The sequence below is a fragment of the Rhinolophus ferrumequinum genome, chromosome 6 (assembly GCF_004115265.2).
Source record: "Rhinolophus ferrumequinum isolate MPI-CBG mRhiFer1 chromosome 6, mRhiFer1_v1.p, whole genome shotgun sequence".
NCBI lineage: Eukaryota > Metazoa > Chordata > Mammalia > Chiroptera > Rhinolophidae > Rhinolophus > Rhinolophus ferrumequinum.
The window spans coordinates 56,316,336-56,328,556 of NC_046289.1; the positions used below are offsets into that span (position 1 = coordinate 56,316,336).

At 34.9% G+C, this 12,221-nt stretch overlaps 1 protein-coding gene across 10 annotated transcripts in view; it reads left to right on the top strand.

Annotated features, from left to right (window-relative positions):
- Positions 1–12,221, top strand: part of DMXL2 (Dmx like 2) — a 124,748-nt gene that overhangs the window by 76,355 nt on the left and 36,172 nt on the right. For all 10 annotated transcript variants that reach the window (XM_033107092.1, XM_033107093.1, XM_033107094.1 and 7 more), the window contains exons 17-20: positions 213–440; positions 2,054–3,730; positions 6,703–6,813; positions 10,368–10,537. In XM_033107092.1, coding sequence (XP_032962983.1) covers positions 213–440; positions 2,054–3,730; positions 6,703–6,813; positions 10,368–10,537 — 2,186 coding nt within the window. The remainder of the gene's footprint in view (positions 1–212; positions 441–2,053; positions 3,731–6,702; positions 6,814–10,367; positions 10,538–12,221) is intronic.

A 12,221-nucleotide genomic window follows, 5' to 3' on the forward strand; every position in this document is an offset into this window, starting at 1 on the left:
CAGTGTCTCTGTATTGGAGATGGCTAAGAAAGAGTAAGGGTAAAAAGTAAAATAAAAAAAAATTAACAAGGTAACTAAGCAAAGTCTGAAAAGTAACCTTGTTTCTAAAGTACGTTTAAGAAATTATGTTTTTAAATGATAAAGTTTATTTTGCTTCATGTATATAGTGATGATAGTAATATATTTCATAATTTTGTAATTTATTTTCAAAGCTAAAGCTTCAGAAGGTATTTCATCAGAGAGTCTACTTTCAGTCCCCGGACAGAAGAATGTAGACTCTTCTCCAGAAACCTCTCCCAGTGTGAGCCCTATGCCACATTCTGCATCAATTGCCAATCTTCAGACTGCTAGTAAACTTATTCTGAGTTCTAGACTGGTATATAGCCAACCTCTTGATCTTCCAGAAGGAGTTGAAGTAATAAGAGCAACACCGTCAGCAGGTAAGGTAACTTTACGACCAGGCAGTTTTATGCAGCTCAGAACAATCTTCAGTGCATAAAATGGATGAACTCATCTGAAATATGTACTATGTTGACATTGAAATAAAGATTTATTTTCTAGTAATGATACATCTGTTTAGAAATATGTCTTTATAAGAAACAATTTCCTGTGATAAATGTAATCAGCTTGACAGAAAACAGTGTAAATATTTTAATGTGAGGTTTCTTGCCTGCACTATGATTTCTTATAAATAGGAATGCTATGATAGTAAAATTGCAAAGAACAAATATGTTCATTTTCAAATCACTGAAGCTTGTTTTTTAAGGCTTTTCATCCACGTTATGCTAATCGTATCTCTTATTAAGTATGTTTGAACAAGAGTTGGCAGATACTTTGGTGAAAAAAATGTAGGCTACAAGACTCTAATTTGGCTGCCGTGGAATGATGCTGGCTAACAAGGTGGATAAGAGAGTGTGGAGGGCAGGATTGGAAGCCAGTGTAAAACGGTCTGACACTTGTGGAATTGAAATCGAGGAGTTCCTAGAATAGTGTTTTTGGGGAACCAAAATTGGCAGTTTAAGACTATTCCAATTCCTGGTGAATGATTTTGAGTAGGAGGATTCTCTTATTCATCCCTAAGACAGGACGGAATGCAGAGTTGGAAAGATCACATTAAGAGTTTACTCTGGGCTTTAGTGGCAGATGCAGATCTAGGCTGGTTTTTCTGTCTTTCAAAATATTTGGTAACTTTGGGATATACTCAAATGAGTTTGTTGGCATTGATAATAATAAATTATATTTTTCGGCAGCTTTATAAAAATACTTTCAGATGTGCTATTTGACACTACCACTCCAAGAGAACTAGTAACACAATCCCTATTTAGATGGAAGAACAGGCTCAGCTGTGTAAGTGGCTTTCCCACTGTTATGAAAGGATCGGTGGACTGGAACTTGAATCCAGGTCTTCTGACTCCAATCTTAATCGCTATTACCCCTCCTCTTATAGTTGATGGTAGACAGGCAGTGTTAGTTTTTGGCAGCCAGGAATAAGTAGTGAGGGTTTTGGTTCAGTGTCATAGGAAAGCATGAGTTAAACTTGGTAAAAATGGTGCGATCTAATGGTCCGCTTAGCTGTCTGAAAACATTTTGATGATAGGGGCAAGTCTAGGGTCTGTATTATTTGAGGGCAGGTTAGGGACATTTGAAGGGAAAATTATAAAGATTACTTTGGTATCGATGATGAAAGTGATAAAAGATATAGGATGAAAGTCCAGTGAGACATGTTGTGGTGAAAGCATATAAAAATTGCAGATTTATTGATTAAGGATTGACTTGAGTTTTATTTTAATGAAATATTTGCCTCATTTAAACTTAATTACCTAAAAACAAATTAAATGATTGTTATCGCATAGTTTGATTTCACCAATGGGCTGTTCAAGACTTCTATAGATACCTTGGTCACTGGGTATTTAGTGTAGGACATTAGTTAAGGGGGATCTGCAGTTATTCTGAAGCTCAGAGTTGCTTTGGGTTTATCACATTCTAGAATTTGATTATTAGCATTTTATTTTGTGGTTCTATTATTATGACTATCTGTTTTCTCTTTTTTAAGGCCATCTGAGTTCCTCTTCAATTTATCCAGTGTGCCTTGCACCTTATTTAGTAGTTACAACTTGTTCTGACAATAAAGTACGCTTCTGGAAATGTAGTATGGAAACCAACCTACAATGTAAAAGTAATGAGAAGGAAACCTATCACTGGAGGAGATGGCCCTTGATGAATGATGAAGGAGAAGATAATAGCAGTACAGTGAGCATTGTGGGAAGACCAGTTGCTGTTAGCTGTTCATACACAGGTCGCCTTGCAGTGGCTTACAAACAACCTGTCCAACACAATGGTTTTGTTTCCAAAGAATTCTCCATGCATGTTTGCATATTTGAATGTGAATCTACGGGAGGGTCAGAATGGGTTTTAGAACAAACAATTCATCTTGATGACTTGGTCAAGGTTGGGAGTGTACTTGATTCAAGAGTCAGTGTTGACAGTAATCTGTTTGTGTACAGCAAATCAGATGCCCTTCTGAGCAAGGATAGATATCTTATTCCAAATATCAAGCATTTAGTACATTTGGACTGGGTATCAAAAGAAGATGGCTCCCACATTCTCACAGTGGGGGTTGGTGCTAATATCTTCATGTATGGGCGTCTTTCAGGAATTGTGACTGAACAAACCAACAGTAAGGATGGAGTAGCTGTCATCACTTTACCATTAGGTGGTAGTATAAAACAAGGAGTGAGGTCGAGATGGGTTCTTCTTAGATCTATAGACTTGGTGTCTTCTGTTGATGGTACACCTTCATTACCTGTTTCTCTCTCATGGGTAAGAGATGGGATATTGGTGGTAGGAATGGATTGTGAAATGCATGTATACGCACAGTGGAAGCATGGTGTCAAATTTGGAGACACTGAAGCTGATAGTCCTGATGCAGAAGAGACTGCAGCACAAGATCATTCTGCCTTTAAATCTAATATGTTGTCAAGAAAAAGTATTGTTGAAGGAACAGCTGTTGCTGATGATGCTTTTTCTTCACCAACTGTAGCTCAAGATGGTGGCTTATTTGAGGCTGCACATGTACTTTCCCCTACTCTGCCACAGTATCATCCAACTCAGCTGTTAGAATTGATGGATTTAGGGAAAGTTCGCAGGGCTAAAGCTATTCTCTCTCATTTAGTAAAATGTATTGCAGGTGAAGTTGCAATAGTTAGAGATGCTGATGCTGGAGAAGGAACTAAGCGACATCTGTCTCGAACCATTAGTGTAAGTGGCAGTACAGCAAAAGATACAGTCACCATAGGAAAAGACGGTACTCGAGATTATACTGAGATAGATTCTATTCCTCCACTCCCATTGTATGCATTGCTTGCTGCAGATCAAGATACAACCTACAGAATTTCAGAAGAAAGTACAAAAATACCACAGAGCTATGAAGATCATACCAGAAGTCAACCAGAGGATCAGTATTCAGAGCTGTTCCAAGTACAGGATATAACAACAGATGATATCAATTTAGAGCCAGAAAAGAGAGAGAACAAATCAAGAGTAATAAATCTTTCCCAGTATGGACCAGCTTACTTTGGCCAAGAACATGCTAGGGTCCTTTCAAGCCATCTTATGCACTCAAGTCTGCCAGGCCTTACCCGTTTGGAACAGATGTTCCTTGTAGCTTTGGCTGATACAGTGGCTACCACCAGTACTGAACTTGACGAAAATAGAGATAAGAGTTACTCAGGTAAATATTCTTACTAAAAGTTTATAACGTTATCATTAATAGAATTGTTTGTTTATCTTAGTAATGACTCATATTAAATTGCAGTCTTTCTTTGAACCTTGCATGGAAAAGACCAGTCTAATAGACAATTATTATTACACAGTATGATTAGTTGTGAACAAAAGACAATTGGCATAGGCTGTGACTTATGCATATAACTTCATGGATTTGTGGTATCTGCGCATTGCTACATAAGTTTTTACACTGATAACTTTGGTATGGTTTCGGATATATAGTCTTTCATTTCTTCCAAACAGATTGATTTCTTTGTTTTATTTGTTTATTTACTTTTAGTGATACTAATGGCCCATTTGTTAATTTTACTTCTGAGCCACAAGGCTTATAGGCACCTCATGGGCTCAGCTTATTCATCTTACCATTTCTAGGTATAAATAATTTTTATAATTACACTATTTTCTCCATAAAGTCTCGTGATAAAGAGGTTTTCACATATTTTAATATAATGTGTGTCTTGCTTAATTCATTCTGTAACCAGAAAATGTTTAGCTGCCTATTAAAACTAGAGTCCATTTTCTTTTATGCAGATAGTTGAACGTAATGGTGCTGATTTTAAATGATGTCTTTAGCAAAGGAAACTGAAAATGATTGATCATTCATTCAATAGATTTTGTGGAGGAGTGAACAATTGTTGTGTGCCAGGCACTTCGTGTACTTTATCATATTTAATAATCACAACAATCTTCTAGTGGGTAGCTATCATTGTATTTAATTTTATAGATGAAGATGCTGATCTTTAGGGAGATTAAGTGACTTAATAAGATCACACAGGTAATAAGTGACAGAACTGGAGTTCGTATGTGGATAAATCATTGCCTTCAAGCCTGTATTCTTAACCGTGTCACAGGATTTCCAAATTCGAGGAAAAAAGACTTCCTCAAAGCCACTTAGAATATATCTCTTCATAGAGGTTTATACCCGTATATTATGTCCCCAAAGTTTTACTCTGTAGATTAAAATAACTAGAGATATTAGAGGGTTTTGTCTGTGACCTATTTTCTAACTATGCTAATTTAAAAAATCCTAATCATTCTGAGTTTGTGTGCAATAGAGCAAGATTCTCCCCAGAATAGCCTTAAATCTTTGGAGCAAACATAATATATATTAGAGTTTTTACTCTGGGACATTAAGAAAGTAGGCACGCCACAATCCATGAAAAATAGTTTGAACTTTCTGATACAAAGCTATGTCATTAGCTAGGCACTATAAAAATGGCTCATCCTGTAATGATGGACTTTCACGAGGTAGATAAGGCAGGAATGAATGTCTCTGTTTCACAGGTGGGAATCTGAAGTTCAGAGATTAAATAAATTACACATCTCAGTACATGGATTCTAAGTAAATGAATTTTTCCATTTGTTCAGGTGAGATAACTTAGAGGCGTTCTTGACTCTGCTTTCTCTTACCCTATATCCAATCCACTGGTAAATGCTCCCAGTTCTACTATATCTAGAATCCAGTCATTTCTCATCACCTCTCCTGTTACCACTCTGGTCCAAGTCACTGTCACCTTCTGACTAATTTTTGACGAAGTCTCCTAAACGGCTTCATTCTTGTTACCTCAGTCTGTTCTTCACATAGGAACCAGTGATTATTTTACAACAAAATCGCATTAAATCTCTCCTCTGCTCATCCCCTGGTGAGTGGATGCCTACCTCACTTTAGAATAAAAGCCAAATCCTTAACAATGGTCTACATGTAAGGCCCTCTGTGATTTGTGCTCATTTCCGCTTACTACATGGGCCTCTGTGCTGTCCCACAAACCACTGAGCACATCTCTGTTTCAAGGTCTTTGCACATATTTCCTCTGCATAGAATGCTCTTCTTCCAGATTTATGCACGTTTCATTCTCTTACCTCTTCAGATTTCTGCAGAAATGTCATCTTATTGGAAAGTTCTTCCCCGGCCACACTATATAAAATAGAACCCTGTAACTCCAGCATTCCCTTTTTCTCAATCCTGCTTTATTTCTCTCCATAGCATTAATTTCTACTAGACACATTGTTTATTGTTTGTCTCTGTCTCCTGAAATGTAAGCCCCATGAAAGTAGACACTTTGCTTTATTCACTGCCAAACCCCAGTACCTAAATGGTGCTTTGCATGTAGTAGATACTTAATTTGTTGAATAAATAAATGGATGGATGAATGAGTATAGCTAATGGAAAAAGAGCTGGAACTTGAACTTTGACAATTTAAAACATTTTATTTTCTTCTAAAAATGTTATTCAACATTCTCTGAGTACTTCCTAAATGGCAGTCACTGGATTGGGTACTATTAATACATTTGGATTGCTTTTATCCAGTAGCGGCTGTTGTTTTGATTAAACTTACCACACTTTCATACCTTTGTTCAACTTTTGACTAAAAGTAAATTTGTGGAATCGTTATGGTTCAACCTTAACTTTTGTAGCACTGGACTGGGGAATCAAATTTCAAATCTCTGATAGTACTATGTTTCAGTTGAGCTAACCAGCCTACAAAATATTACCTATTTAATTATGTAATAAATGATTTCACTTTAGTTATATAATTCTTGTCCTTAAATCTCATCTGAATTCACATAGGGAATATTTTTAAAAATTGTGTTTAACTTACTCTAGTTAACATATTTTTATTGGCCTTCAAGATCTCTTTCCTTCTCATTTATTATGAGTAGCTATAAACACTATTATTACCTGTATCGATAGGTAATTATATTTCTCCAGTTGTTTTTTATTTGAATTTTAGTATTTATGTTTTTTGTAAAGGTATTTTTAGTAAAGATATTAAAGTGTTCACGAAGCAATACACTAAAAAAATTTCTTATGTATTTGTGTAAATTATCATTACTAAATTTGTTATTTTCTAACTTTTGATCGGTATGTGACCTGTTGCATTCCTTTTTCCTGAAACATATTTTCTGTTTACATTACAGGAAGAGACACATTAGACGAGTGTGGTTTGAGATACTTATTAGCTATGCGCTTACACACATGCCTTTTGACATCACTACCTCCTTTATACCGAGTACAGCTACTTCATCAAGGTATTTAACTCCTTGTTTGTACAACTTTTATTCAGTATAGAAGTGGTTGGTGTATTCATATTTGTGTATAAGCATTAGGTAAATCGTAGCATACTTATCACTAGATTTAAGATCTTCCTGTCACGTCGCACCCACTTATCATTTCTCTGTGTATCTATTAGTTCTGCTCTTTGATTTTGCTCATATACCTCAGTTTCTCAGACTTTACTCAATAAAGTTGTAGTAGCTTAGCAGTAAACCTGATTTGCCTGATGTTGTAATCCAATGTGGCCCTGAATTTCTTTGATGTCTAATGTCTTTTCTTTAAAAATTATATAAATTTTGCCCTACATGTTATAATTTGTTTATTTTAATGTAAACATTATGTTCTAAGTCATTTACTCACAAATAAAGCTGATGTTTCAGGAATATCTGCCATACAGTAATCCAGTAGATCTGCATACTTGCAGCATACTGCCACACACACTGCTTTGAGACAAGGATTTATTACCATCCTTTTGTTTATAGATTACAAAATTGAAAATGTAGAGTTTAAGGTGACTTGCCCAAGATATAGGGCTATGTATTAATGGAGTTGAAAGTAGAATCCCAATCCAGTGCAGTTTTCATTAGACTATGTTTCTTTTGATACCAGCATCCTGGACATAGCCCTATTCAAATATGTGTTAGTATTGTGGGGCTTATAATAGAATAGCAGACTTTATGGTTTATTATTCTTACCCATAGCACTCTTTACTCTCAATAAATGTTCTCGGAAAATATGATTTTCTGTAACCTAATACTCTGTCATGTGTCTAAACTGTATTTCATCTATTCAATTTATTTTTGAAACAAATTTTGCTGGGTATTTTTCTATTTGAATTATCACTGTAGTGAATGTCCTTATAACATTGCATATAAATATGTATCTATCTGATTATGTCCTCATGTTTTCTAGTGGTGCAATTAGTGGTGGAATTACTGAGTCAAAGGGCTTGACAATTCTTAACTCTTGATAAGTCTTGCCACAGTTGAAAGACTGTGCTAATTTACATTTCCAGAAGCAATGTTTGCTGATGCCAACACTCAACCCATTGCCAACACTTGACATCATTTTAAACAATCTGTGCCATTTGGATAGGTTTAAAAAATGATGTCTTAATGTTTTTGTAAATTTTAGTTTTAAATGGTAGTCAAATGGTACTGAATTACTTAATGACAATTGTGTACCTTGCCTAGGGGGATTTAAAACAGCTAAAATTTCTAAAGCATGGTCAAATTCCATTCTCTCTTTAATACACTTAAAACGTTGGAGATGAGCAGTGACTGTTGTTGTCCTGGGATAGTCCTGTGAACAGTTTTCAGAGAAAAAGTTAAGTGGCCAGTGTATAGATAGAAAAGCTAAGAACAGATAAACTGCAAAGGATAGTCTGCTGTTGGTATGCAAATAAAAATAAGAGCCTGTTCTTTTTCTTTCTTTCTTATTAGTTTCAGGTGTATACAACAACATAATGATTAGACATTCACACCCCTCACAAAGTGATAACACCCCCAAGTTTACTACCCCGCTGACACTGTACACAGTTATTCCAATACCATTGACTATATTCCCTATGCTGTACTTGATTTTTTTCTTTCTGATACCTTTTTTCACCAAGTACATTCACTGCTCTTAATCTTGTTTTCTTAGCTTAATTCTCTTGACATGCCTGTGTATATTTTTGTTTCCTTTTAATCATACCAAAAATTTAATTATTTTATGTAAGGATATAGAATGTAATATATTGCATATTATTCTTTTACATTATAAATTTTATATCATCTAAAGTATGCATTTTGCATTGCTGTATAATAGCAATTTCTATAGCAAAGTGTCAGTTATTTCATGTAGTATCGCTTAAATCAGACAAAGATTTAAATAGTGAGAAAATCCGCCCTGTAGGTTTTGAAAAACTACAAATTGACGTTAGTAAGTTTTGTCCATTTTACCCCTAAATTTATAGGGGCAGTAAAGACTTACTGCACTGATTTTTGTGATATGATTTCAAATATGATTGTATATAAATGGTAGCAATTACTCTGCTGTAAGAGAAGATGAAATAGTGCCATTGTGACAACGTTAGATGGCTCTTGAGATTATGATATGCTAAGCGAAATAAGTCAGACAGAAAAAGTAGAGAATCATATGATTTCACTGATATGTGGGATATAAAACTGAGAGCAACAAAGGAACAAGACAAACAAATAAACAAAAACTCATGGACACAGACAATAGTTTAGTGGCTACCAGATGATAAGGGGGAAGGGATGTGGTAGATGAGGGTAAATGGGGTCAAATACATGGTGAAGGAGAATTGACTATGGGTGGTGAACACACAATGTGATATACAGATGATCTATTACAGAATTGTACACTTGAAACCTATGTAATTTTACTAACCATTGTCCCCCCAATAAATTTTAATTAAAAAAAAGTTAGTAATGGGAAATTTAAATTAAGATTATTATTTAAAATGATCATAACAGTTTTTTTCTTTTATAGAGTCTAAGGGAATTATTTTAAAGCAGTAATTGTTAGAAAAGCTTTGAACTACATGTAAAATTTGTATAGTAGTTGTTAATGAAAAACGTTGCATGTAGTAATATTGATGGCCTTATAGCACTGAGAGGCCTGTATTGTAATGTGACTATCATTGACCTCAGACACTTCTTTACAAAATGGGTTCACAGAGATGGCTGCTTTGACTAATTTGGCTTCTTTCCTAAGCTTCTCAGGGTTCTTCCCATCATTCTCACTATTGGTCACCACTCAGTGTGGTTTACTTCCCTCATGTTTCTTCATCTGCTCTAAGTGAAGTGTTATCAGTAGTTAAACTACTGATAAACTCATTTGTACTTCCAATTCTGATGTTGTCAACTGAATCCATTTTGTTGCGTCTAAATACAGCCTAGGTCCCTGTCAGTCTTCTACCAGCGCAAAAGGAGTTTGCTTTATCTCATTAATATTAGGTAGCTTTAAACTACTTTCAACCAAGGCACTAAAGGCAGAGGAATGTGCCTCCTGTCTGTTATTCCCTGGAACTCTCATGAAGCTTAGAGCTTGCTTTGAAGTGATACTTAGCTCCTTGGCCAGAGAGATGAATAGGGCAGTTTGCATTATCCAGTGCTAAAGGATATGGTCCCCAAGCAAGTGGAACTGTGAAAGGACACCCAAGCACATGGGGCAAGATACTTTGACTTGACCAAAGCTTTTGCTGTTGATAAGTTTGGTGTGTGTACCTATGAATGGCTCCATATTCAAATACCTTTCTTTCCAATGAGTAAGTTTTAGTGTCTATTTTTGCAGTGGGGGAAAAAGCAAATATGTTTGGGAAAAAGAGATTTTGGTTTTGTGTATCCTGTCACTAATCTGGTATTTAGAAGCTTCATAGTATAAAATCCTGAATGATGGAAGACTTCCTTTTTTTTGGCTTGAAAATTCTTTCCAGAATGATTGAATACATGAGTATGTGAAAAATTGTTTTTGTTCTTTTTTGATATAGTTCTGAAGGTTATTATTTGTATTTCTGATTTAGGTGTGTCTACTTGCCATTTTGCCTGGGCTTTTCATTCTGAGGCTGAGGAAGAACTAATTAATATGATTCCTGCAATTCAGAGAGGAGACCCTCAATGGTCTGAGTTAAGAGCTATGGGAATAGGTTGGTGGGTCAGGAATATTAACACTCTTCGAAGATGCATTGAAAAGGTAACTTTACTTCATTGGATTTTGAAGTTAAAAGAAAGTTTTTTTTAAAGGATAAAATGTATTATCTTCCAGAAAACCTGTAGTGGGGAATTAGTTTGTATATCTTGAGATTCTGAGAATTTCTTAAATAAAATTTTTTGTAGATTCCAAAACTTGATCTGTGTAAAACATCTGTGCGGTATATCGTCTTTTGCCATATACACTGAGTTTATAATTTTTATGAAATAGCAATATTTTCTGCTCTCAGTTGAGGTGTGTTCTAGTTTAAGAAAATGAAAAAATGTGAATTTAGAAATTAAACTTAAGTTCTTATTAGTTACATACATTACATAGAAAAATCATTCTTTTTATATAAAGTATTCTCTAAGTTAATAAACAGCAAATTTCCTGTGCACACTTAAAATACCATTTAATAAAAAGTTTTGATTTGTGTATACTTGAAGGACATCTTTGGCAGCAAATGAATCATGCAATAAATTGTTTTAAGACAGGTTTTTAGAATCAGTTTTCTGATAGATTCCCTTTAGAAAAAAAATTGTTAGTAGAAGCTGAAAGTTTTTTCAGTGTTGCAGAAACTAACTGTTGTTGAGTATCTACTGTGTGCCAGGTTTGGTGCTAGTTGCTTTTGATAAATTATTTCATCTTCTCATCGGCCATATCTCTGTTTTCTACCTGATGGAACTAAGACTCAGAGAGGCTAGTTAACCAGCCCAAACTCCTATCACTTATAAATGTTAGACTTAGTCTGTGCCTTTTCTACTCTGTCAGGGTTAGGAAAGCAGAATTCTCATTCACTCTTTACTTTTAGGAGTCCATTAAAATTCCTGAAGTACAATTAATGATACTACATTTGTGAAGTACAAATGTATTTCTCCCAGAGGAATTTATTCCTCTACAATAGTAGTTCTCAAATTTTAATGTCAGACGAATCACCTGGCAAACTTATTTAAAATGCATATCCCTCAATCCTGCTCCCAGAGATTTTCATTTGGTAGGTTGGGGGTGGCAGGGCTGTGGAATCTTAGCTTAGTGTCCTGTGATTCTGCTGTGCGTGGTTCTCAGATCATAATTTGAAGTATGAGGATGAAAGTGTCATTTTCCTGCTCCATGTAAGGCAGCTAATAAGGTATCAGCGTTTCTCTTCTCAAAATAGGCACAAATGTCAGAAGGAATTTCTCTCACACCAACTAAGAAATCTAGTTTTTGGTGTATAGCAGTGGAAAAAAGGACGTATTTCGCCTGAAATGTTTCAGATGTTACTTACAAAGATCTCTTTAATTTCTTGTCAACAGTGGGTTGTGTCATTATAATTGAATATTGCTGGTATATACATAACGATTTATTTCCACAACTAATTTCTCTTAAAAGGTAAATTTTTTGCCTTTATATACTGGGGGTGCCCAAAAAAATGTATACATATGACTTGTATTCATCTTTTGTTATTGGTATATATTGAGTATTGCAATTTTAATACAGTTTTTCCTTTCTTAAAATGTATATACATTCTTTGCACTCTCTGTATTATAAATCCATAGTTGAAAATGAATAAAAATTCCTCTAAAATTATTAAACATTGGAATACTAAGTTACGTGATTGAAGGCAGAGAAAAATACTAAAAAATGGGAAGAGAAATAAAAGTATTGAGAGTAAAGCATTTTGTGATACGATTTTAGGTATCTTTCC